The 27,134-nt window shown below is 45.8% G+C and overlaps 3 protein-coding genes across 3 annotated transcripts in view; 1 reads left to right on the forward strand and 2 right to left on the reverse strand.

Moving 5' to 3' along the window:
- Positions 1-1,240: 1,240 nt before the first annotated feature.
- On the reverse strand, positions 1,241-8,578 carry DYRK3 (dual specificity tyrosine phosphorylation regulated kinase 3). The gene is made up of 3 exons (XM_027659844.1): positions 8,462-8,578; positions 7,748-7,863; positions 1,241-3,987 (listed from the first exon to the last, which is right to left on the reverse strand). Exons 1-3 carry the CDS (start codon positions 8,499-8,501, stop codon positions 2,425-2,427), a joined length of 1,719 nt encoding a protein of 572 aa, XP_027515645.1. The 5' UTR covers positions 8,502-8,578; the 3' UTR covers positions 1,241-2,424.
- A 1,219-nt stretch (positions 8,579-9,797) lies between these two features.
- On the forward strand, positions 9,798-20,392 carry EIF2D (eukaryotic translation initiation factor 2D). Its single transcript, XM_027659678.1, has 15 exons — positions 9,798-9,928; positions 11,017-11,207; positions 11,614-11,697; positions 13,785-13,875; positions 14,555-14,662; positions 15,501-15,775; positions 15,880-15,997; positions 16,456-16,501; positions 16,969-17,072; positions 17,362-17,520; positions 18,176-18,265; positions 18,353-18,448; positions 19,594-19,714; positions 19,860-20,034; positions 20,139-20,392. Exons 1-15 carry the CDS (start codon positions 9,873-9,875, stop codon positions 20,207-20,209), a joined length of 1,785 nt encoding a protein of 594 aa, XP_027515479.1. The 5' UTR covers positions 9,798-9,872; the 3' UTR covers positions 20,210-20,392.
- Positions 20,393-20,974: 582 nt separating this feature from the next.
- The window catches only part of RASSF5 (Ras association domain family member 5), a 24,236-nt gene continuing 18,076 nt past the window's right edge, over positions 20,975-27,134 (reverse strand). Inside the window, 3 exon segments of the mRNA XM_027659679.1 lie at positions 20,975-24,019; positions 25,087-25,202; positions 25,579-25,876. Coding sequence (XP_027515480.1) covers positions 23,867-24,019; positions 25,087-25,202; positions 25,579-25,876 — 567 coding nt within the window. The 3' untranslated portion in view covers positions 20,975-23,866.

Raw genomic sequence — 27,134 nt, forward strand, 5'->3', positions numbered from 1 at the left:
TAGATAAAAAGCCATGTTTTTGCCAGCTAATTACTTTATCTGCAGCTTTACAGCACCAGCCTTAAGTGAGATTACTGTGTGTGCACCAGAGCTGCCACCTTAGGGGTTACCTCAGAGTCACTTCTTCCCAGAAGTCACAGGAGAATTATTATTCTGCACGTGGCACTTTATAGACAAAATAGTTTAGAACCAGGACACTGCTGGGTGTTCCTAAGAGACCTGTTTGTACAGCTCCCAGCACACCAACACCTTGCTCCTTCTGCCAGGCTCCATCACCACCATCCCCTTATAGCCTCTGCATAAACTGCTTTTAGGCATCTTTCCTACCAAGTGTTGCTCCTGAAAGGTTCATTTCTCCTAATCCACCAGGCATATTTTGTTTAAAAAAAAAAAAAAAAGGGCAGAGGAAGGAGAAGAATATTTCTGGCTTCTGAAAATGTGCCAAATCTATAAGAGATTCTACTAAAAATCAATGGTGTCTTCTGCCACTTCCCCACAAAATCCATTCCCCTTGTTCTCCATTCAAATAAAACTTCACTCAGCCAAGCAAAATAAAAAATACCAGCCATGTGTTATGAGGAAGTGACCCATGAACATGCCATACATGCTGGTAGCTGCACAGATAAAAGCTAGACTGTTATTTTAATGTTATTACTAAGCTTATTGAATTGACACTTGGGAAACAAAACAACTCAGAAAAGCTCCGTACACGAGAACCTCAATTCCAGCTCCTGGGAACCTCAGTTTAAAGTCCTGGGAAGTTTGGAGCTTTGGCTCTGTCTTTTTGCCTTTTTTTTCTAAAGGCCTCCACCCAGCATTTCCCCAGTGCTAAATTAACCCCAGAGAGGACAGAATGCAGCCCCATCTCCTCAGAGGGGGAGATTCTCCTCCTGGACCTCTTAAAAATCACCCTGGCAACTCCTTGTTTCAACATTCAAAACCTGCTACAGAGAAAAGTCATTCAGCTTAAAACCTTCTGTTCATAAAAGCTCTGCATTGCATTTAAAATTGTGTTCAGACACCTGGCAAGGGATCAGATGATTTTGGAGATGGACTCGGGCCATGAGGCTGCAAGAATGAACCACCCCAACAAGCTGTGCTGTTGTCATGACAGGTCACACCACCCTTGTCATGTTCTTGGAAGATAAAGGAAGAAGAAATACAAGCTCATGGATTTCAAGAAAGAGAAAACGTAGGCACCCAAAGGCCTGAAGGAATACAATTAAAAATAAAGCAGCTCTTCCCATAAGATATTTTCATTTGGATCCACCAGTTCTTGCACTTTATCAGTCTTTCCTGGTTATGTTTTCACAGATTTTTTTTTTTTTTTTTAAGATTTCAGAGCACACTTCCAATTATTACACGTGTTTTCCCCCACCCCCTCATTTTCTAGTCACAATCCCAGGCCTCAAAAACTTTTACTTGTCTGACAGGAGTGGTATGTTTGCATTTTATTAAAAGAGCTTCACGTAATTCAATGGAATTCACTCTACACAAAAAAAGATAAATTTTTTTTTTAAATGACCAAAATTTCAAACATCTATATAAACCAGTTCAACATTTTTGTTTTAGGAACACAGGAAAAATGAAGACACACACCTGGCAGAACTGGTGATTGAAATTTGAGCTCCAAAGAAACATAATTGCATCATTAGCCCTGAACAAACTGGCTCACACTTATGAGGGACCAGGCCTGATCTGGAATTCTTGTGATGGACCAGGCCTGACCTTGAATTCCCCTACAATTCCCACAGACTTTTATGGGAAACAGCAAGTGTTACAGAAATTCATAGTTTTATTTAGCTATATCTTGTGGTTCGTGGCATTTCTACGCTCCTTTGAAATTTTATCATCTAAGTGTTTTCTTTTCCAACAACAAATTCCTTTTTTGGTATCTACATCCCGTGGCATTTTTTTTAAAAAATCTCAGGATAGATAAGGGAAAAACAGTGCAGAGAAATAAAATCCTTAAAACTTTAGCAATTTGCAAGTTCCTAATGCGTTGCATTAATGCACTTGTGCTTTTGACAAGAGATGTAAAAACTCTCCCCAGAATAAAAAGAGCTCAGTTGGAGATAACTGAAAATATGTATTTGAAATCAAGTTCCCTTTCTGTCTTAAGCAAAAGAGTCTGTTAAACCATGATAAGAAATAGTTTTTAAACAGCACATCTGCCACTCTGTCCTTGTACCCACCAGCTGAGCTGACCTCCCCAGGAACGGAATATCCCCCACGGTGTGAGTGAAGCAACTGGATAAAAGTTAGCCCTTTAAATGTGAACATTTTGACTGATCTCTGAAAATTCAAGATGTAGCCTCTAACAAAAAGTAACTCCGTTAAAAACCTCTGCATTTAATTTCCTTGCACGTCGTGGACAGACAGTCAGAACACGAGGGGCGTGTTCCGGAAATCCAGCGTTCCCCACTAGCTGACCAGTTTGGGGAGCACGGAACAGAGAGGAATATTGCTACCAGAGTCAGATCCCAAGTTAGCCCTCAGCTTGTTGGCTCCTGCAACCACGGAAGGCAGCCTGGAACCCGTCCCTTGGAAAGAACTTGTGTAGCTGGGGATCCTCCTGTTGGTGGTTCTATCCAAAGGGGGCGGTTTGGGCGCTCGTTTACAAATCCAGGGGTGCCGCAGAGCCTGGCCCGGGGTCATGCGCGCGGCGGGATCCCAGCTGAGGCACTCCTTCAGGAAGTCTATAAACAAGGGGTCATCACAGCCCTTCAGTGCTGTCACCCAGTCCTTGTTCCCTGGAGCTTCCCGAACTTTCCCCCGGCGCGAGCGGCTCCCGTTCAGGGTCACTTTGCCGTCCGCGTGCGTCGTCACGGTGCAGTAGCGAGGGTGACCCTTGGAGTTGATGAAGTTCTTGGCTCGCTTGGACTGATCCAAAAGCTTCTGGGGTGGCATTCCAAGAAGTTCCATCATACAGGCCAGCTGGTCTGCCTCATCCTCTCCAGGAAAAAGAGGGTACCCAGTCAAAAGCTCCACCAGGATACAGCCAAAACTCCACATGTCTATGGGCAACCCATAGCGGCTTCCCAGGATCACCTCTGGCGCCCGATAGAATCGAGACTGGATGTACGTGTAGACTCTTTGGTGCTCAAAACAGCTGGACCCAAAATCTATAACCTTGATTGCACTCCTCCCGTACTGCTTTAGGAGGATGTTTTCTGGCTTCAAGTCACAGTGGATGATTCTGTTCCTGTAAAGAGCAGCCAAACACTGCAGGATGGAGTGAGCAAACTTCCGCACCAGCTGGAGACCGAAGCCCTGAAACTTATTCTTTTTAATCAGCTCATACAGGTTCACACTCAAGAGCTCGAAGGTCATACAGATGTGGTTCCTAAAGGTGAAGCTTTCCAGCATGTGAATGACATTCATAGTGTCTGTTTTATCCTGCTTCTTCAGGTGCTCCAGGATCCGGATTTCCTCCGCCGCCTGGCGATGGAACCTCTTCTCGTTACGAACCATCTTTAAGGCCAAGTGTTGGTGGAGTTTGTGATCGTAGACTTTGGCAACTTGTCCAAAACTGCCCTTGCCAATGATTTTGAGCACTTCATACCTGTAGGCAAGGTGGTCATGGGGCACGTGGATGTAGCTGCCTTGGTCGTCGTCGTAGCCGCCGTTGTTGGGGCCGCCGATGACTCCTTGTCTCTTTTTTGCAGCTGGACCCACAAAGTAAATCTCAGAAAAATTAAATATCTCTTGCTGCTCATAAGCAGATAACTGGTGCCTGTACTGTTTGACAGCCTGCTCTGGAGCTTGGGAAAGACATCTCAGTGCTCTGCCACCAGTTCTAGAAGAGCTTACGTTGTCTACGATTTTATCTTTTGACAAGGAAGGGAGAGGTCTTTCTAAACCAGAAACTCCTGCACACTGGAGAGAACTGCTCCTTTTGTTGCCAGAGTCCTCAAATAACTGCTCCACTTTGACCTGATTTCCAGGCAGAGACTGATCCTTCATCATGAGTTTGTTGATAGAAACCTACAGATAGAGGAAAAAAAAGGACTTTAGTTTATCTTTTAAAGCACAACTAAGGACAAAAGCAATACCAACATAAAACAAAATCACTAACACCAATGTGTTTGGCATTTATTAGGAACAAATATAAAATGCTGGATTAAATTAAGTTACAAGCACAGTTATAAAAAGGTACACAAAGAGAAAGCAACTCACTGAAACAGCACTTGCACGGACGCAACGTGCTTTTAAATCCATAAAGGGAAACCCTAGAGAGCCAAACACTCAAAAAGGACACAATACCTATCTCTAGTCAGCAAACTGCCAGGGAGCAGCTATGTTTAGCTTTAAACGTGGGTGCAGCAACACAACCAATGACAGATGCAACTTGCACCTGTCTGGAACAGGCAACGTAACGTGAACGTGCCGAGAAGTGGCAGGAATATCACACAGACAAGTTGCCAAAGGAAGACAAAGAAACCCCAGCAGGTGACATATGGCTGGTGTGCCCCAGCTGAGAGAGGAGCAGAAGGATGACAGGGCAAGGCAAGGTAAACCATCCTTTAAAAAAAAAAAAATCTAACAAACATGTTTTTTCTTTGAAGGGCAAAACATCGTTGTATCCATTGTATGGCAGAATCATAAAAGTCCTGAGCTGGAAGGGACCCACAAGGATCATCCAATCCAACCCCTGGCCCTGCACAGGACACCCCAAAATCCCACCTTGTGCCTGAGAGTGTTGTCCAAACACTCCTGGAGCTCTGGCAGCCTTGGGGCTGTGCCCACTGCCCTGGGGAGCCTGGGCAGTGCCAACCACCCTCTGGGGGAAGAACCTTTTGCTGAGATCCAACCTGACCCTCCCTGACACAGCTCCAGCCGCTCCCTTGGGTCCTCTCTGGTCACCACAAAGGAGAGAGAGCTGCACAACTATCTTAAGACAGACTTAGAAGCTTTGAATAATTAAGAATATCTCCTACTCCCACTCAGCTGACAGCAGGCCCTAACCACTGCCCCTCACTAAAATATTTACATCTGAAACGAGCCCACAGAAGGTGAGAAAAACACTGTGAAATGTTTCGAGCTTGTCATTTTTGCAGTTTAGTAAATGCTGCACTCCCCAGAGGTCAGTTCCCTACTAGCACAGCAGTTATTCCCTTTTCTGCTCACTGACACCCCACGCTGACAGACAGCACAGAGGTGTTGTCTCATCCCATGCAGCCCTGAGGAAGCCCTGCCTTGCAGTGCCAACATCTGTTTTCCATTTTGTCCTTTAATCTAAAAATAAAGATTTCAGACACATGCCAAACCGAATCCCTGAAAACCAAAATAACTATACAGGAATCAAACAAAAAATATAAATAAACCTGTAGCCCCACAGCAATAAAACCAAATTCCTTTTTAGTTACATCCAGTCCAACATCTTGGCTTGGTCAGTAAATAAGGGAAGTGAATGTTCTCGCCAAAAACAACTACACACATCTCTTAAAAGGGTCTGTTTGTTGGTGCTGCCTTCAAATGTTAATTCTTGCTCACCAGCCCCCAAAAATGGGCATTTCCTGCAGAAGTCAGTGCTTATCAATGGTGAGGAGGGGCCATTGGATATATCCTGCTAAGTTCCACTCCTCTGGGTCCTATCAACCCAAAAATGCAGTGTACTGGGAGAGACACGCCTTTGCAGAGAGTCTGAAGCAAAAACAACAAAGCCCAGCCCTGGTAACTCTGAATAAACGCCTTTTTCTTGGAGCCTGGCTGAACCTCTGAGATAAGAATGACTTTTTTTTCAGAGCTGGCTAAAAGACTATCCAGTCCAGCAGATCCAAACAGCAAGTTTACAAATAAACAGAAAATATAAACACAGAACTAGGTTCACATTTGTTTTAATATTCTCTATTCAGGAGCAACAGCAACTCTGCTCATGCTGCTGTTCACAGAAAACATTCTGTACCTTTGAATCCCTAAATAACCAAGGAATTCATTATTCCATTTATCCTGGAACGATTTCTTAATGAAGGAACCTTGGCTTTGGATTTCAAACCTGACTCAACAGTAGTAAGGTCTCAATTTTCATTCTTAGAGGACTCCCAAAATCATTTGCCACGTGATGGTGAGACACAAATATAGATCCATCTTCACTTGAACTCAGAAGAGCTGCACTCAAAGTCACACAACTTCTGGGCAACACCAGCTTTATTTCACAAACCACAGCTTTTGTTTTATTGGTAAAGCACTACCAGCAGGCAAGAAATAAGGCTGACAACAACTCAAACTCTCACTTAGAAAACTTCATTTTCATTGACAAGGAAACAGCCCAATTCCTACACAACTGGCTTTGCAAAAGTGCATCAGATATTTTCTGAACTCTGAATTAAACAGGCTGAATTCAACCCATGTATTCTCCAAGCAAAGAGACTTATGTTCTCCTACAGCTCAGCTGAAGGAATGGGCAGCTGCAGTCACCAGGACTCAATTCTCATGTAACATTACATCCTAACAGAAAAATCTTGCCAGGAAACTAAATATCACTTAAATCCAGATGCTTTCCCATTAAAATTGAGTATCATCCTTGCATGCTGTGCCTCAGTTCCTGCTTGCATGATATCACTGAGGTTGTATTCTATTTATGTATCATCATGCAAAACTGGGCATGTTATAATCCTTAATCTTGCCTTGGGAAGTTAACAGGCTTCAGGGTCAAAATATAGATGAAGATAAGATACACCAGTCAAACAAAATACTCATGGAGTTATACTTGTATTTAACTGGAGAGTTCCATTCTACTGACTTTTGTTCAGTAACGAACCACTGAAGTTACACTACAACTTAAAACACTGCAATGTTTCCATATCCCTGCAAACAAAAAAACCCAACCAACTACTCTTCAAACTTTCCTGCTCAACAAAACCCTAAATTCCTTCTGCTCTCCCTCAACATTGCCAAAAAGGGAAGACACAGACCCATGCCCGAGTTTGTACAGACCAAATTAATGACTAATACCTGTTACCATAAAATCCCACAAGGTGATGATTTCCAAATGCATCTTACTCAGGGACGTGTCTATTTTCACTTTTTAGAGGGTGAGACTTTTTTAAGCTCAAGCTCCTTCCCTTCTGCCAGAACTGAACAAGAGCCAAAACACATTAAAAACCCATCTAAAAGACAGATCAGTGTACAAAAGTACAGCTAAACATGACCACTAGTGCTCAGCTGAATCAATTCAAGGAAAGATCTCCCAACTCCACAACTGCTGAGGGAACACAGCCCTTGTGGAGCAGCCTGTTAACACCTTCAGTCCATAAAGAGCTATTTTGGTAGCAGACGAAGTGACAGATAATGCCCAAGTTTTCAGAGGAGAAAGATACTTTTGTGAGATGTTTGGCAGCCATGCAAACCCACACTGCTCCTTCTGCTGTTCCTAAGTACTTATCCGTTGGAATTTTCATGAGGGAAACTAAAATGGAAACGTGCAGGAGGTAAAGCAAAGTGTGTGTGGATTTACTTATCAGCACCAGGCGACATGGCAGAACACTTCAACCCTTTGCAAAGCGACTTTTTTGATTAAAACACAAGCTGAGGACACTCAGATGGGATTCCTGAGGCTGCCAGCAAGTTCTACAGCGAACACAGCACATCATTTTTATGCTTAGTGAACACAATAATGTTAATAAACTACCACAAAGCTGCAAAATTCCACTTTTTTTTGTCTATAGAGAGATATCTCACTCCTGGATAGTTCTCACAGCCACACAACACAACAAGAAGACACAGATGACTTTGAAATACTCACTTGAGGTCTCGGAAGGGAAGAAGGTCCAGAGGTGCTGCGTTCTTCATTTGAAGGCTCTTGGTATCTTAAATCATCTATCCTCATATAGGAATCATATAATCCATCTCCAAACCTGCCTGGAAATGCCCCATATACAAACCAGTTAGTCACAACCACTCACATCGATAAGAGACAGAGTCAAACGCTGACATTTATCTCCCTTACTACCTTTTCATCTGTAAAATCATCGATTCTCATTCATTTATTAAACGATCCTCCAAATTTAACTCTATTTTAATACCGCGACAGGGCGGGAAGCTCTTGGGGAATCCCGATGTGCGACAGCCACTTTTCAATTCAGAGCTCCTCTTTTGTTAATCAAGTTCTGCACTGCGAACACATCCTCGAGAAACCCTGAAAACACCACGCTCCCTGCAGAGACATTTAAACCCACCACGCTGCCTTCAGAAACGCTAAAACCACCACGCATCGTTTGTTTCCTCATTTTAAGCAGGGTAATCCCAAACGAGCAGAAGAGCACTTAAAACCACTCGACAGCGGGCTATCCTTTAAAGCAGGTTATCCCTTAGAGAACGAGATGTGCGAATTACACTTGGGTGGGGTGGATGGGGAAGGAGGAGAAGGCGAACGGGCGGAACCACGCGGGGCTCCCCCGACCCGCAGTGCCCCCCTCCCCTCCCCCGAGCCGCGGGGACCCCCTTCCCGCCGCCTCACCCGCTCCGAGCGGCCCCTCCAGCTTCCTGCCGAGCAGCATCGTGTCCGGGGAGACCCCGACCCCGGCCCCGGCCCCATCCCCGGCGGGTCCCGCTGCCCAGCGCCTCAGCCCCGGCCCCGGCCCCGGCCGTTGCCCCGGGAACGGCCCCCGCCCGCCGCCCGCCCGCGCCTGCGCAGCGCGGCCGGGGCGGGTTTGACTCGCACCCAAATCTGCCGAGTTTCGCCTCCTGCTTCTCTCCCCCTTTCCAACCCCTTAAAGCCTCCCTGGCTCACTTCAGGGAGCGACCGCCCCTGCGATGTGCAGCGAGCCCTCGGCGGTGGTTTGGTCGCGCCGGGCTGGGTGAGGCTCCAAGTGCTGCGCTGTGGGGGTCTCTCGGGCGAGGGTTCTTGCGAGAGTTTATTTGGGTTAAAGTCACCGCTCCCCTGCGAGTCAAGGGCAGTGTTTGCTTAATCGGGTTTCACGCGGTGCGGAACGGGAATCCTGCGTTTGTGAAACAGAACTGGGAGGTAGCAGTGGCGTTTTACATCAGGGCTCTCTTACAAGTGTGTGTATGTATTTATGGAGTGTATGTACCTCACTAAACCTTTATTAAATTAATAGAAAAAAATAATAGTAAAGTGGTGTGTGTGTGTGACTTTCTCACTCTCTCCAGCTCCCTGACAGGAGGGGTGAGCCGGGGGGGGAATCGGGCTCTGCTCCCAGGGAAACAGGGACAGGAGGAGAGGAAAGACCCCCAAGCTGTGCCAGGGGAGGGTCAGGTTGGATACCTGGGGAAAAATTCTCCCTGGCAAGGGTGGTCAGGCCTTGGAAGGGGCTGCCCAGGGCGGTGGTGGAGTCCCCGTCCCTGGAGGTGTCCAAGGCAGGACTGGCCGTGGCACTCAGTGCTCTGGGCTGGGGGACAAGGTGGGCATCGGGCACGGGGTGGGCTCCGTGATCTTTGAGATCTTTTCCAACCTCCAATGCCTCTGTGGTCCCGTGAAGGCTGTAGCACTGTATCGCTCCTACCCACTCCACGCTCCTTAACCTCGCGCTAGAAATCAATCAATCAATCAATCCAATCAATCCAATCAATCAAATCAATCAATCACTAAGAGCCCAGCAAATCGCAGCGAGAACGGCCCCACTGTTCAGAGCACCTTAGCCAGAAAACAGCTCAGAAGTTTCAGAACAAAACAAACACAACCCCCCCCCCCCCGAATCTCCGAGCAGCCCCCGCAGCGCCGCGGGGCTCGCATCCCCTCCACCTTCGTGCGGGGGGACGGGGCACCGGGACCCCCTCAGGGTGTCCGGGGGAGCCGGGAGGGCTCGGCGGGGGCCGCTCGGGAGTTCGGCGCCGTTTCCAGCCGGACGGTTTGTGGGCGCGGACGGCGCCATGGCGGCCGCCGCGGGCTGAGGGGGACGGGCCCCGCCATGTTCGCCAGGGCGTTCCGCGTGAGGGCCAACACCGCCATCAAGGGCTCCGATCGGTGAGTGCCGCGCCGGGACCCCGCCGGGACCCCACGGGGGACGCGCAGGGAGCGGGCCCGGGCTCGAGGGGCTCGGGGGGCTGCGGGCGGCGCTGCCCCCGGGAGTCGCCGCTTTCACCTCCTGCTCGTGGTAAACTCCCGGCCGGGGATAGTGCGTTTCGCATGGAGGTGGTGCGGTATTTAAAGCAGGTTTAATTGAGTTGTTACGGTTGGATGAGGCTTTTGTGCTTATTTATACCGGCTTCTTGTACGTAAAGGGGCTGCAGGCGAGGTGGAGAGAGGCTTTGGGTGAGGGCATGGAGTGACAGGACAAGGGGGAATGGCTTAAAGCTGAAAAAGAGTAGGTTTAGATGGGATATTAAGGAGAAATTCCTTCCCTGTGAGGATGGTGAGGCCCTGGCACAGGTTGCCCAGAGAAACTGTGGCTGCTCCATCCCTGGGAGTGTCCAAGGCCAGGTTGGATGGGGCTTGGAGCAACCTGGGCTAGTGGAAGGTGTCCCTGCCCAGGGCAGGGGGTGGAACGAGATCATCTTTAAGGTCCCTTCCCACCCAAACCATTCAGGGATTCTATAATTCTGCTTCACGTTCCCCAGCAGCGATGTTGGGCTGATTTACTGATCACTCAGATTCACTTGACAGTTCTGTGAGTGGCCACACAAGCCCACTCTGTGCCGGTCATGTAGCCTTAAAATCCAATTAAACGCCAATTAAAACTGGGAGATGGGGAAATCTGGCTGCCCCCTGTTCCCTCTGTGGCTGTGAGTGATGGGCTGGGCAAGTGGGACACCCCCAGGGTTTGTGCTCAGGAGCTGGGAGTAATGAAATCACAGCACAAAACAGAGGCAGAGGCAGCAAACAGGAGCTGTAAGCAGATGTTTAAGGAAGATATGAGCAAGGCAAGTATATTGGGCCTTTTTCCAGTATTCCTCCACCATGCAGCTGCCTCATTTGTAAACCTGGACACAAATGCCTCAAATTATCATCTGTGAAAAGGTGGGAATCTCAGGAACAACCAGCAAACTGATCTAGGAATTATTCTAGATGGTCTAGAACAGCTTTGTAACACATCTGTGGCTTCATCATTGCAGGAGAAAGCTACGAAATGATGTTGCAGCAGCTTTTCCCAACTTTAGTGCTGAACAACTGGCTGAGTTTATTCCATACAAGCAAGAGCTCAATGTCATCAAAATATACTGTCACAAAGGGGAGGCTGTCACTGTTTACATGAATCAGAAGAACCCAATACTGTTTGAAGTGGAGAAAGCTCTGTATCCAACAGGTATGGGGAGGGAACTGAAATAATCCTCCCTCTTTATTTAGCTTTCTCCAAAATATTTCCTTGACTTAAGTACTTATCACTATTGTGTCTGTACACTTCATAATCTCTAGTGCATTTATTCTACCAACAACCCTGGAACTGGGCAGTGAATTACTCTAGTATTCCATGCTTTTATTTTTATTATATGCAGTTTTACCTGTTGCAGTGGCATTTTAGCTCAAAGTGTCTGTGATTGAAGCAAAATAATGCAAAAATTTATCTGTAATCTTCATAATAATTCATAAGAACTTGAATCAATTAGCAGTTTGCTTTTCTCCATCACATCTAATAATTATTGCAGGATTATTCTAACTTCAGATTTCTTGATTTTTTTTTTTTTTTGAAATTTGGTTCTGTTTTGGGACAGTGTACTCTCTGTGGGCCTACCCAGATCTTCTCCCTGCCTTTTCAACATGGCCCCCTGTGCTACAGAAACTTGCAGGAGGAGCAGGTAAGAGAACCAAAACTTTGTGACTTTGCACTGCAAAAAAGAGTTGCCTTCAGGTTGTGTTTTTTTTTTTTTCTTTTTTTTGGTCTTATCTTTCCCAATGGCAAAAATGTACCTGAAACAAGTATAAAGAATTAAGTACTCAAAGGTAATTCGTGGTGGTGTCCTAAAAAGGAAAATAAATTAGCTGTAAAAAAAAAAAAGAAAAGATTTATGAATGAAACAAAGTAGGTTAAGCTGTTTAAATGCAGTAACCTGTTCCACGTGAGAGTCTCAGATTTGGAGATACTTCCAAGGTGATGAGCAGCTCTGAACTGGGACACAGAGCTGCCTGAGCCATTGGTCTGTCTCTTTTATAACTTCCCTTGAGCAGCTGAGTTCCTTTGCTCCCACCCTGCTTCCTGTCAGTTCTGAGGTGAACTAACTTATCCTGTGGATAAATTCACAGAGGTGAGTTTATATTGGAACCTGCAGTTGCAAGCACTGTCAGGTAAATTGTGGATTGTGCAGGTGAGGTTTGAGTTGAATTCCTGGGCTACTGGCTCTACCACCTCATTATGGATCAAGACTAACAAGAAAGGAGTCTATTTTCTGGAACCTGCTTTGGATGCAGTTCAGCCTCAGGAGAATCAGGTCATTATAAACTTTAAATTGCTGAACTGCTCAAGCAGAAAAAGATTAAATTGTAGCTGCTGCAGCCTTGTTCTGTACCTGGCAGCCTTCATGTAGGAAGAGATGTGATTTTCCATTACACACTGTCTAAAGTCCAACTCGGGTCCCTTTGTTTGCTTTTGGGAAAAATAAAGTGCTTGAATGTGTGGCTGTGATAGACATCTGAGCAAGCCTGGCTGCTGACTTGGAATGACCCAGTTTCTGGGGGGAAAATAAAAAGACCTGCTAATGGGGGAAGGACGTTGATGAAAGGGCTGTGGGTCATTCATCGCCCATGGCAACCAGGCTACCTCTGGGTAGGATCCAAAGATAAGAAGCTGCCCAGGAGACAATGGCCACAAAGGCAGTGGGAGAGGTAGAGCCACTTCTCAGAAGGGAGAGGAAAAGGCATGAGCAGTTCTGCAGACGTGGAGTGTGGGGGGGAGCAGATTTGGGGAGCGTTCAGTTACAAAGAAAAGCATAGTAGTGCTTTTCCTGATACCTCCTCCATGAATTCCAATATCTCCCATCTGCCTTGATTACTGACATAATTAAATGCTACTTACCTGGTCCCATTTAGGTCTTTATGTGGTTTCTGTCCTCAGCAGTGTGGAGCTTTGGTTGCAGTTGCAGAGTTCATTCTAGATTGGCCGAAAGTATTTCTGAGAGTGAAGGGGGGGAAAAAATCTTGTTGGCTTCTTCAGCATACACATTAAATGTGGGATGCTGAGGAAAAATGGGTGAGATGCCTTCAAAAGCAGACCATGGAACACAGGTCAGTGCAAAGAGCTGCTGTGGGGGAGAGCAGGTGCCCTTTACACAGTTTGGTGATGGCATCATGCCATGCCAACCATCCTTTACTCACATGCCAGGCTGCTCATCCCAGGTGTGGAAAGCTGAAGGAGGCAGGTGTACAGTTTGTGCCCAGATCAGCGAGGAGATGGTGAAAGCATCTTCCTGAGAATGCACAGCTGAGTGCAGCTGTTCTGTCACACCCAGGAGGGCTGGGGCACCAGTGGCAAATCTCAGGCAATTTTCTCTTCAGGGAGAGAGCTGCTGGGATAACCTGCCCTTGGCACAGGAGAGAGGAAATTATTCCAGATACATCTCCTTCTTCCTTTTTCTTTTTGTGTCATTAATGAGGAGTGATGCTCTCTGGGCTGGGAGCTTGTACCTTTCTGTTCAAAACAGTCCCTCAGGCCTGAGCAAGCTCTGCAGTTTTTTGGGATGTGCCCAGCACCCTTATGAACTGCATCCCTTACTCCACAGGGAAGAAGTGCTGCCTTACTAGGAGAACTGGAGAATGAGGGTTTTTTTCTCTGCCATGTGCTCAGCTGAGAACAGGCTTGTGTTTCTGCTGAGTAACAGGAGGGAGGGGGTGGAGGAGGTGGTGGCTGAGCCTTTCATTGAGAAATGGATGCTCTTCTCTCTTCCCTCAGATCTGATGCTGCCAGGAGTTGTGGTGCCATCTTCTGGCTTCCCTCAAGTGGAGCAGGGCACACTCTGTGCTGTCACCCTCCTGGGAAACAGGTACAGGGGATTCTTTATTTCTCATCCTTTTTAGAAAGGAAAAATGAAACAAATGAAATTATTTTTTTTTTTTTTAATAAACAGGAAGCCTCTGGGAGTTTTGAGGACATCAAAGCAGAATTGTTCCCATGCATTTATTTGATGCACTGTGGACTTAAAAAATGGAAAATACAGCAGGAAAAAAAAATCTACCTAATTTTTTGGGTTAGGATATGTTTGAGCTGAGGTGGACAGCTTTGTAAATTGGTTCTTTTGGACCAGTGGGGGCACGACTGGTAGATTTGTTTTGAAACAGAGCAATTTTTTTTGCAAAAAATTGGATTCTACACAATTGTCTTTCTGTCTGTGAAATTCTGAGTGAGGGAGCAGTGCTAAAGCTGTTGTTTTTCCCCTCACTGCTAATCTCTTTTGGCAGTGCAGGCACTTCTGGTAATTTATTAAAAGCAAGAATCTGTGACTGCACAACCTTCACTTCATCCCAGCTGCACATATCCCTGGGATTCTTTGGTAGACTTTGCACAGCAGAAAGATAACCATAGACCACACAGATGCTTAAAAAAACCCCAGGTTCTAAAGAGCAAGGATGTTATAAAAGAAATTCAGTGTATCCCAGTGGCACAGCCTGTCCAACAGCACAGTGTGTCTGTGGTCCTGCTCTGACATTCCCTTCTTTTCCCAGAGCTCCAGTGGCAGTTGCAGTTGCCACCATGTCCACTGCACAAATGCTGGCTGCTGGAATGAAGGGGAAGGGCTTTGCTGTGCTGCACACTTACCTGGATCACCTCTGGTGGGTACCTTGCCAGGCCTTTGGGAGAATGGGTAACAAGTCTCACTGTTCACTAACATCAAAATCTGTGCCCCAGTAAGACTGGTCAGGTCAACTTATTGAGTTATTTGAGCTTAGATATGACCATTATTAAGGTTTCAGCTGCTTGATTTGGCTGACCACAGTTTTCTGACAGAAGCAGGTGCCTGTCCTGACATCCATCCTTTATATATATTGGAAATAGATATATAAAATTATTCACTTGATTCAGTTCCTTCAGCCTGAGTGTAATTATTATAGAAATGAAGTTAGAGCAGTCCTGCTACTCTTATTTTAGAAAATCTTGTTCAATGCCAGGTTGGATGGAACCCTGAGAAACCTGGTCTGGTGAGGATTTGCTGTCTAATTTGGCAATCCTAGAGCAGAACTGGACAAAAGCAGATAAAATTGGGGAAAGCCAATGGAAGTGTCCAAGGCCTGGTTGGATGGGGCTTGAAACAACCTGGAATAGTGGAAAGTGTCCATGCCCATGGCAGGAGGTGGAATGAGATGAGCTTTAAGGTCCCTTCCAACCAAAATCATACTGTGATTGAAATTAAAATAATTTTTGCTGTGCCAATCTCAACCAAATAAATGAGTTGCTCTGCATTTAGATTCAACTGGTCTGCCCAGTTTTAAATTAAGATTGATGGGGGAACATAAGAGTTTATGGAGGAAGATGAGTTAAAATTAAATTTTATAGTTTTGAGAATGCAGAAAAATATCTGTGCAGCTGCCAGTGCCTTGTTTCCTCAGGGTGACATTTGTTCATTGCCCTGTGGGTTTCAAAGCTGTGTTATGCTTTTTCTTCCTTTTATAGGGAATATGGTGACAAATCTTATCCTCCTGCCTTAGCTCCCTTGGTCCCAGATTGTGCTGGAGATGAGGAAGAGCAGGAGGGGAAAGAACCTGTCAGCAGCTTCCCCCCTGACCCAGTGCAGCACGTGGACATGGGGGATTTGAGCCTGAAGGAGCAAGACAGTTGTGCAGAACTGCTGGGAAAGGAGGAATTCCATGAGAACAGAGCTGCAGAACCAGCTGAAAATGCCAGCACAGGGGATCAGCAGCAACCTGAAGACAGCAGGACTCCACAAGGTATTTTTGCTCCCAAATGAAACCAGACTGTGCCCCTTTAGTTTGCTGAAGCCCACAAACAACTCACAGCCAACTTGTCCTTTTTTTTGTTTTTTCCCCTGCAGAGCAGATGGATGCTTTATTTAATCAGTGCTTTTTTCATGCCTTAAAATGCAAAGTGAAGAAGTCAGATCTCCCTCTGCTCACCAGCACCTTCCTGCGAAGCCACATGTTCTCCTGCTGGTACGTTTTGGGATTTCCATGCTGGGATTTGGGCTTTAAAACATGGAGATTGATATTTAGGATGAAGGGTTTTGACTCAAAAGTAGAATCCAATCCTTATCTATGATGATCTAAGATTATGCTCACTTCTGACATCAAATGCTTTGATCAAATATAATCCTTACATCAAATACTTGGATGTAAGGATTGTCCAGACCTGGATATGCACTTGGTAGCCAACTTGAGCTGCCTGACACTTGTTTCAGGATGATTTATTCACCTGAATGGCTGTTTGCCTGTCCACAAGAACATCAGCACTAGTTTCACTCATCATGTTCTATTTATTAGCTTCTCAAGTAATTCTTTCTCTGTGTGATTTGTATTTCCACTGTTAAGAAACTTCTAGCCTAAGTAGCAAGATTTAAGAAGAAATGAAGGGTGACTTATAACTAAAGAACTTTTAAAACATCCATTTGTAGCCCTGCTGGACAACAACTGGACATAAAGAAATCAAGCTATAAGAAGGTGAGATTTTTTTCTGGTGGGTTTATTTTTTTTCCCAATAATTTAAATATGAAACAGGAGGAAATAAAAAGTTTGAAATCAGAATTGTTCAAGTCTTAGTAAAACACGCAAACCAAGAAAACCTAGAAGCTGTTCTTAAAAGCCAGGTTCTTTTTCTCAGCTCTCTGCCTCCTATGGGATCCAGGGGGAAAAGTAATTATCCTGAAGGCATGAGCATGGATCTGCTTGGAATGCAGCTAATGCTGCCACCTTGTACTGAGACCTACCAAAGGAACACTTGTTTTTACTCTGTTTTACAGAGGCACTCACTGCTCCTTAGCAATTGAGAAGCAAAGGTGTGGGATGTGGGTTTTTTCTTCTTTAAAAGAAGTTTTTCTGATTTAGCAAGTAACTTTAGGGTAGTCAGAAACACGTGAACAGCACTTTAAAATGCTTGACTCCACATTTCTGATGGTTGTTTCTTTCAGTTCTCTAAATTCCTGCAATCAATGCAGAACCAGAAGATCCTACAAGTGAAGGAGCTGAACAAAGGTGTGGAGAGCATTGTGGAAGTGGACTGGAAACACCCAGAGTACGTAGAATATCCCAGTCTTTAAACAAGTTGGTAATCTCTGAAATAAGGGAGTGGAACCTGCTGCTTCCAGCTCTATTTCCTATACTCTGCTTGAATTCCTGAATAGCTGTAGAGCCCTCATTTCCTGATTTTAATATGCTCTTGAGGGGTTTTATACCCTCTTTCTGTACATAATTTCTTATGTTTCCTGCTCTTGTAAAGTTCTTCCAGGTTAACTGGACTCCCAGTGCAATGGAAGTGAGAACTCTCAATCCCTTTCACTCACACCAAGCAATCCTTATTTCAGCATTAAAGCATTTGCAGTCCCTGAAGGATCTTCTTCAGCCTCTGCTGCCCAAGACAGCAAGAATGAAGATGGGGAACAAGTGTACCATGCTCCTGAAATCATTCCTCTTTATGGGGTCTCAACCCAAATGGTCCCACTCTTCCAGGAGTCTGGACACGGGTAAGCACTGGAGAAGTACAACAAAACCATTGTTACATGAAAAGAGGGACAAACAAACCTGATACCAGTTGTCTGCCCTCCTGGGGAGGGCCCTGCCAGGCTGTGATGCCACTCAAGAAGAGATTCATTGCTTCAAAAAGGGAAGAAAGATGAGAGGCTGTGACAGCTGCTTTCAGCAAGTCCATCACTTCTCCCACAGCTGAGGAGGTGATAGCTCAAGTGTCAAAATTGATACATTTTACTTGGATTGTCTTAATTTCCCATTGGATGAGGCATACCCTGCCCACCCACATGTGGTTTACTTAAAAGAGGTATTTTAAAGAACTCACTTGCCTCCTTGGGCCCTTACCTTGCCTGTTTTGGTGTAGTTTAGATTGTACTCAGTCTTTCTTCAGCTGAGCCTTTGTGTGCATTAGGGTCATCCCCCCAGACTAGGCTCCCAAAACAAGTTTAGAATCTCTGTAATTATTGCTCTGAGCCTTTAATCTCAGTACAGCAACTGAAGCATAGCAAGAAACCACTTTTTAGCAGATAAATATCAGTATTTTGCTGTTGCTACTGAATGCAATCAGGGTAGTTGCTGTTTGTGACATAGTGCCAGAACCCAGCATTCAAATAATTAAAGTAATAAGTTCCAAATGTTCTTTCTCTTTAGAAAAGGCAGCGTCCTCTCAAGCAGTGAGGTGAGAGACATCATCATTAACTATGTGAAGACTAACGAGTTGGTGGATGAATCAAACAAAAAGTGAGTTTTCCTGCCCTGCTTCCACGGGAGATGCTGAAATTAGAGGGCAAAAGTGATTTGCTTCTAATGCATGTTTTTGTTTTGTAGCCTTGTGAAGGTGAATGCCATTCTCTGTGACTGCCTGTTAGATAAATCAGAACAAGATGAGATCTCACACCTTACATGGGATGACCTCTTGAGCAGGTGATTGTTTTCCCAGTGTTTTCCCAGTTTTCAGAACCACACAGGTTTATTGCATGCAACTCAAAGCCACATGTTGGGAGCTGTTGAAGTTTTAACTTCCTGCTGGTAATACAACAAAAGTAGCCAGAGACCTCCACTTGAAGGATCTCATTCTTTATTTAATGAGTAGATACAATTAACTACTGTTGGAGGGTTTTTTTGTTTACCTGGTAACCACTTATCAAGGAACACTTCCTAAACAAACAGTGGCTGGTTCTGTGTATAATCCATGTGTACATATTTATAAAGTCATCTTTGCATTAGATAACTGAACATGCCCTTTGTAGGTAGTCAGCCTGCTCCTCTGTGCAGCACAACCTCAGAGACTCCCAGAATGGGTTGGGTTGGAAGGGATCTTAGGGATCATCTTATTCCACCCCCTGCCATGGGCAGGGACACCTTCCACTAGCCCAGGTTGCTCCAACCTGGCCTTGGACACTTCCAGGGATGGGGCAGCCACAGCTTCTCTGGGCAACCTGTGCCAGGGCCTCCCCACCCTCACAGAGAAGAATTCCTTCCCAATATCCTCTTTCAGCTTCAAGACAGCTTTTGCATTTATAACCTAACTCCAGCTTTTAGATCTAAAAGCCCCAAGTATCTGACACAAGATCATTTCCATATACTTTGCCTAAATATATCCAGTGTCTTTATTACCTTGAGTTTCTTCATCACACAGTGTTTCAGAGGCTCCTTCAGCTGCTTCCTTTGTTTCTGAGCCCAGCTTTGCTCGTGGGTCAGGAACACAATTTATGCTGAATTTTAAACTGAATTTGCTTCACCAGTCTGTGAAAAACAGCTGAACAGTAGATTAAAGGCCAAATGAAATAAGGTTTTTCCTCTGAAAGAACTAATTTGTACCTGGTAAAACTTAATCATCTAAGCTATAATCTTTGTGAGTCAGTAGACTTGCTTTCTTTTTAGTCACTCCCTTTCTTTAAATCATAGCTGGGATGCAAATCTTTTCAGGAGACCATCTTTCATTATCTTCTTAAGATACAAATTCTTATTCCACGTACAGTCTTGGCTTTCTTGTACTTCCAAAAACCTGTGAGAGGCTGCACAATGAACTGCTGTACTGAGTAATTGGGTGTCTAAACTTTATTCAGGTGCCTTGAACGACTGCAGCCCTTCCACCAGGTGACATTTTCTGGACAAGAACCTGTTGTGAGGAAAGGATACATCGCACACATCGACATAACCATAGCCCAGAGATCATCAAATAAGAAGGTAAAAAAGAGAACTGAAATTAGGGTTTTGGAGCAGAAGCCCAGATCCCAAAAGCAGCTTTGGCAGCTCCTTTTTCTGGGCTGAGGGAGCCGTGATTTGCTGCTTCCTCCAGCAGGGATGTTTGAAATCCTCATTAAACCCACAGGTGACAATTATCAAGAACCTGGAGCCGTATGGTCTGGACCCACAGTGTGTGGCCAACACCCTGCAACAGAAAGCACAAGCCAGTGCCACCCTCAACCCAGTACCAGGAGCAAAAGACAGAGTTCAGGTCCAGATCCAAGGGAACCAAATCCATCACCTGGCCAAGATCCTGCTGGGTGAGTGGATTCTGGGGCTGGGCTGGGGGTGGTTGCAGCAAGAATGTGATTTTAATTCTTGAGCTTGTTCACCTGAAGTGAGTGAACTCTTGGTTGTGTTGCAGAGGAGTATCAGCTCCCTAGGAAATACATCCGAGGCCTGGAGAAGGCTCCAAAGCTCGGCAGGAAGAAGTAGGAGAAAAATCTGCTGTTTCTAGGAGTGTTTTCTGCCAACAAATCGAGGATCATGTGCAGGCCCTGTTCCTTCAAAAACGAGTCCTGGATGTTTACAAGGTCTGGAATTCACCCAAATGATGATATTGCTCCAGGTGTTCATTTTTCATAAAAATAAAAAGCTCAATAAAACCCCCTGGCATTATCCTTTTGTGATATTTTGTAGGAGTTCCTACTGATACACTGATTTTCTGGCTGCGGTGGCTTTTGGGTAGTTTTAACATTCTGGCTTTGCATTTTTGATCAAGGGCATGTGATAAAATGTGAGCAAAATGCATTCCAACACATCACCCTGGGACAGCCTCAGTGCTCTGCCATAATTATGTTTGTCAGAAGTAAAAACCCATTTGCCTTTAGATTTTAGCCTTTTAAACATTTCCAGGTAATAATACAGACATTTCAGAGAACAAACTCTATTAGCTGGACTTTTATGGTTTATATTATTTATATATATATATATATATATATATATATATAAAAATACATTTTAATGTATGACATTAGCTGTAATTTATCACAGGTAACAGTTCTGTTAAACCCAGCTGAAATATTAAGAAAGATTAATGGAACACTCGGGTCAGGTTCCACAGATGTTCTGTAGCTCTTAAACAATTTATAGTAGGGTTAGAAAATTTAAATTCACTTCTAGGGAGGATTCCTGTTTTCCCCTTTAGACTTAATGCATGGAAGTTCCATAGGAGGGCGCCAGAAAAAGAAAGTAAAGAGATTTCTTTAATCACTGACAGTTTTATTATCATTGTCTCTTACACTGTCTGCATATGAACAAGTAGTTTCAGAACCTTCAAAAAAAGCTGAAAGTGAGACATTTTTTAAAAATGCCATAGAATTACTAGGGAGTAGTAAAAATAAATTACAGCATTGCAAAAAATGCATTTCACTTTGCCATAGAAGCTTTGCTATTCCATCCTATACACAGTATTTTACATGTTTTACAGTAGACATGAAAAATAAACTCACACGACCTAGGCAAGACAATTACCAACCAAAGGCACTGCCAACAGTATTTTGCTTAAAGAAGGGGCAAATACTTCTAAAACCAGCTCAACTGACCTATGAGAATTGGAGTTTCAAGACCCAACAATTCTTCAAACGCCCCTTTATCTTGGGGAAAAAAAAAACCAAACAAAAGAAAGAGCCCTCCTCTTGGCAGGAGGTTTTCAGCAGCATCCACAGTGATTGCATAAGAAGCCATGCCTTCTACAAACTGTCAAAGACATGCTGGGGGCCAGGGAGGGAGTCACCAAAAATGGTAAAAAAAAAAAAACAACCAAAAAAAAAAAAAAAAAAAAAAGAAGAAATCTGCACAACTTTCAGCCAGAAAGAAAAGGGATTTAAAACGGTTTTAAGTCCAAGCGTGTGGATCTTACTTCTCAGAACCAATGGCAGTTGTTTTTTTTTTTTTACAGTGTTTTTTCCCCTGGATGGAACAGAAGTATTTATATGGTGCTTTCAAGACTCGAAGCACTAGATAAAATGTTATTTAAATTGCTTCACGAGTGAATAGTGAAGTAATAAGTCTTCTTGTAACTGGACAAACAGCCCCAGAGCATGGAAATTGCTGCTCTGTGGCTGCCACCACGTTGTTAAAGGTCATTGGGTGTAGAGTACAGTACAGCTGGAGGCCCTTCCTGCCCTGGGAGCAAAACCCTCTCACTACTGACCAAAACAGGAGCTGCAGAAAGTGGCTTTAAGAGATGCAGTTACTCTCAGTTTACTCTCATATGATTACAAACAAACATACTCTCTTAAATCTGGAAAAAAAACCAAAATCCCAAGCAGTCACCTTCCAGAAAGAAACAAAACAGTTCCTCATCCCTCTACAGACAAAAGCAACCTCTTCACACCAGTACTTTGGGTATCTGGGGGGGCAGGAGCGTTGAGGCCTCTTGAGAGAAGCCCTTTCCAGGTTCCTCCTTAGCCCAAAATGCAAAGTTTTCACACTTAAGGGAAAAAAAAAAAAAAGGCACTGAGGTAAATTTTAGACTCCTCCACAGTTACCCAATGACCTGTTGCCTCCCCTCCCACTTGATGCAGGTGGGATCAGAGCAGCCCACGAGCTCAAAGGGACACTTTGCTCCTCAAGTCAACAGGAAACCCTTTCCCGTGCTCCATCCCAATCCAGCAGCACTAACATTCCCTTTTCCCTGCACCTTGTTGTGGTGTCCTGTGTAAACAGAGGCAGGGCTGGCCCTGGCTGTGTGCAACGTGCTTGGTAGGAAGCACAGAGTAAACGTGGGGCCCCTCCTGTCCCACTGGAATCCCTGGAGCCTCCCCTGCCCGGCCCTGGCACCGGCACCGGCAGGACTCTGGTCAGAGAGAGGGCAGGAGCTGAGGCTCCAGCTCGAGGAGTTTTCTGAGGGATGCTCAGTGTGTGCATCCAGTGGGAGCCCTGAGATAGGGAGAGAGACCTGCTGTCCTCTCCTAACTCCACGGAGAGAGCAGGACCTTGGAACCTCCCTGGGTGAGCACCGGCTGAGAACAGGACCCAGAGGGGCACAGGGATGGGGTGTCATGGACAGCAGTGCAAGGAGGGATGGCAGGAGGAAGGACAGGATGGGGGGGAGCAGAAAGCATCCAAGGTCAATAATTCCCTTGCTCCTGGTCTTAAGGCTTTCTCACCTGCTCCTGGTGCCACCTCCACACCCCAGCCCTGGTTGGAGCTCCTCCCCCTCGGTGCCAGACCTGCTCACAGCTCAAAAGCAGTCTGATTTTTGAAGGGGTTTTGAGTTTTCCTGGGTTAGTCTGTTGGAGATGTATTGCTAAACATTCAACACTGAGCCATCAGCCTTATGCCCCAACCGTCATCTTTACACTTTTCAAAAAGAATTTCCTAAAACATAGGTGCCAATTCCTACAGAGCAGGAAACTCATAAAACACTGGCTTAACTCAGCTAAGCATCAGGGGTATTTGCTTTAATTCACCTTTGCAAAAGTAGAAGTCAAACAGAACCAAAACTAACGACTTTTCCTAGAATTAATATTACCAAGTTTCAATAATACTTATCAACAGCCTGTTTGGGTGTTGCAGCTGCCTTGGTGTCATAACTTGGCACTTCCCTGGCTACCTTAGCCCTGAACAAGTCCGTCCAGCACTGGTTACAGCTGCAACACCCACGTGGTTTGGTGCAACAACCTCCTCCCCTTTCTCTGCTGCTTCCTGTGCTCTCCTTGCAAAACCAGAACTGGGCCACGTGGGCTGGAGCACCTCTGAACAGGAACGAGCCAAGCTGAGGGAGGAGCACGAACAGCAAGTGTTGCCCTGCTCAAAACACTTGGCCAGGAGATGTTCCTGTCAGGTTTTAACAGTGAGGATTTTCCACGGAGCCTCTCCATCGGATGGTGCAGCTGAAAAGCCAACCAGCAGCTGTGTTTGGTTTGTTGACCTGTTTTAGAACAGGCTTCCCGTTCTTGGACTGGCTCTGGTCCTGGGATAAAGAGGTTTCAGAAGAAGAAAATGCAATAGGATCGTTTTAGGGGTGCTGGGAGCCAAGTCCTTAATGGAAGGATGAAGAGGGAGAGTGACTAAGGTGTCCTGAGAAGTGTCTTTTCATTCAAAAACAGTATCTAGCTTAGTCCAATGCCTGGTGCCTCCTGAAGGTTATCCAGGTTTGCCTCTGGCTTCTTTCAAGGTCTGTTGAAGTCTCTGTTTAAACCTCTCGTACTTCCTGTGCACTTGCTGGATTTTGTCCTTTTCTTCTTTGTCCAGGATCATCAGGAAGTTCTGAAGCTCTGGGATGGAGAAGGCATCCCACTGCAAAACCAGCAGAAACAAAGTGAGCACACCCTGTTCACCTTACGGGTTTAGTGGGTTATTTTCCCCCCTCAACCTGTGAAGTGGAACAATAAAAGATATTTAACCATATCTGATCTCCAGGGAGCTTAACCTCATATTGTGAGAGAGATGGGATAAGGGGCTACAGCAGGAAGGACCATCCCAGTCCTGAGCCCCTGAGACTGTAGAAGCAATAAAAATCATCTTTACTCAGGTGAATTAAAGCTCCCACTGCAGGAGATGCCACAATTCCCTAAGGAACAGAAATCCATGCAGGAGTACTGGATGTGACATCCACCCACACTTGTTGGTACAAGGGGAGCGAGGTCCCAGTGGTGACTCTGCCCAGAGGAGCCAATTCTCTTGATTTTATTGCAGTTATCCAAACTGTTTGAGCCTCAGTAAAGCCCTTGGCACACACAGGCTGCTCAGCTGTCACCTGACAGCAAGGGACAGGCAGGACACAGGCTGATGACTCTGATCACTTAATAAATACTGCTGTGTGCCTGCTCAGCACTGCCACAGGAATCCAGCATTCCCATGGCATCCTTCCCAACCCCAGTCCTGCTCCTCTGTCAGCACAGCATGTCCCAGCCACCCCACAGCATGTGAGGAAGAATCCCATGGGATGCAGCAGCTCCCCACATTTCCCTTCACTTGTGTGAGGAGCAAGATTGAAACCAAAATTGTGAATTTACTACCTGAGCGTCCCTGGCTTCCACTTAAACACGTGGATTATTTATGACAGTGTTCAGCTAATCTAATTAGTGAGGATTAACTCAGGGGTGGCACTGCTGGGTTCCACAAACAGATTATGGGGTGGCCATCAAAACTGGACTCAGCATTTTCACAGTTTGAGTTTAAATTGTTTTAAAAATCCAGATCATTTAGGAGCAACAAACGGCCAACTCAGCCCCAAATAAAAGGAAACAGCCTTTCTGGCATGGCACCACTTCACCCGTGCTGCCTCTGCCACGCACCTCCCAGCTCTGCCACGTGCTCCACAACATTCATGTGAAAACCAAGGCAAAGAGGCCCCCACATACCTCAACTTCCCCTGTTTCATTTTCCTTCAGCACAAAACTCAGCGCATCTGTGTCAGGGCCTGCCAGCAGCCGGAGGTACAGAGGGTACTCGGTGAGAGGGAGCTTCTGGAAGAGCACTGCAAGGGCACAGCAAACACCCACAGTGAGGTCGTGGCTGCCAGGGTATGGGAAAGCTCAGGAGGTCAAGTGGAGAGTGTAAAAGTGGTTCATGCTGCTCAGGATCATGGGGGAAGGGGCTGAATCTCTTAACACAGATCCATAATGATCTTTAAAAGGTGGTTTCGGCTCCTTTTGAAAACATAATTCCCCCGTTAACTTAAGCAGCATCCCCTCCTGGGGAGCTCTGCCCATTTAATCACCTGGATTTAGACTTTGCCTGCCTGACACCCCACTGATTCCTACAAGATTTTGGGTGCATTTCTGCAACACCAAAGAGAAGCAAAAACCCACCAGCCACAGCAAAGCTGGCGGGGTCCGAGCGCCCGAACTCACCTTGCCCGTCCTTCCGCATCTCCTTGAAAAGTGCAAACTTCTGGGGATTATCCACCACCATGAACTTCTTCAGCAGCCCCTGGATCACCTCGCTCACCGTGGTCGTGCTGCTGATGTGGAGCTGCTTGATGGCGTCCAGGGGCAGGTAGAAGGAGGTTCTCTTGTCCGTCATGTCAGCCAGGTTCACCTCCTTGAGGGCATCGTAGATGGACTGGGGCCGGATCCCGGCCGGCACCGTCACGGGCCGGCGCAGCTTCAAGTGCACTTTGATGAAACCTGTGTACGTCCCATCCTCGTTCTGAAGCACAGGAGAGGTGGGTCAGGCTCCAGGGAGTCTTTCCAGTCCTTCCTCAGCCCCTCAGACCTTTCTGGTCTGCAGGACACGCCCCCCCCCCCCCCCCTCGGTGCCGCTGGAGTTTCTTATTAATCATGTAAAAAGTAACCGGTAATTTCGGGTCAGTCACAGATTTTCTCCTGTTCCTTCCCCTCAGCAATGACTCAGCCCTTCCCCTGTGTGATCTTGGTTTACTTCAAACCGGCACTGCTACGAGTCAGTTATGGAAACCACTACATGGAATTTGTAGTTGCATTTAAGTGAGGATTTGAAACCCCTGGGGAGGGCTGTGCCCTCGTGTTCAGCAGGATCTCCCAGCCAGATTTCTCATGTTTTATGCTGGGCTTAGGGGGTTCTCACATCACCATGTCACCAATCACCACTGGAGATCAGCCTGTCTCCTCACAGGTCCCTTACCCCACCCTCAGCTCCTGGTTCTGCACAGTCCATCCGTGGGTGCCAGGCAGGAACCAACTGGGAACACTGGCCTGTGGTCCCACCACCAGCAGCTGAGCCCAGCTGAGTCCCAGGGCCAGATCAACTCCCAACACTGTGTTTTTGCTAAACTCCAAGCAAAGCAACTCAAGAGTAAACATTTTGGTCCCAACTGACTCCTGTAAGTCAAGGGGTGATCAAGATCAATGAGATGAAATTCCAGCAGAGTTACTGTGCAGCCTCCACTGAGGCAACTGTTGTAACAGCTACTGTTTTAAATAAATTTCAGGTTTATTTTCAGATGTCGTCAAGAACCAGGGAGTTACGTAGCTGCTATTCTTGGAAGGTCTACAATTTAATTATTTTACTCTTTAAGAAGCTCTGTCCCTTCTCTGTAAGATCCTGTGAAGTTTGTACCTTTGTGTTACTCCAGTGTGCAAAAGAGGGGATTTCCTTGTTTCCTCACCACATATCATCAAAGCTTTCACTTAAAGGTGGCAATAAGCAAGTTTGCAATAAAAGCTGCAAAACACAAAGCTTCTTAGACTCTGTTTAAGCAAGTCTGGCATTGGAGAGGGGAGAAGCATCTCTTTCTAGAAAGATTTTTGTGCTTTTAAATACTCCTTATGTTTCTGAACTGCAGCGTCAGAGCCCCAGTTCCAGCCTGACTCATCCCCGCCAGAAGAACGTGGGCTCATCTATTTGTGGCAAGTCATTGCCAGCACAGGCTGGCCAGAGATTACTGTGCCAGCCTGAAGGGATGGAGGCAGGGAAGGGTTATCTGCAG

This window comes from Corapipo altera, unplaced genomic scaffold (assembly GCF_003945725.1).
Source record: "Corapipo altera isolate COAL_440 unplaced genomic scaffold, ASM394572v1 77b, whole genome shotgun sequence".
Classification (NCBI taxonomy): Eukaryota; Metazoa; Chordata; class Aves; order Passeriformes; family Pipridae; genus Corapipo; species Corapipo altera.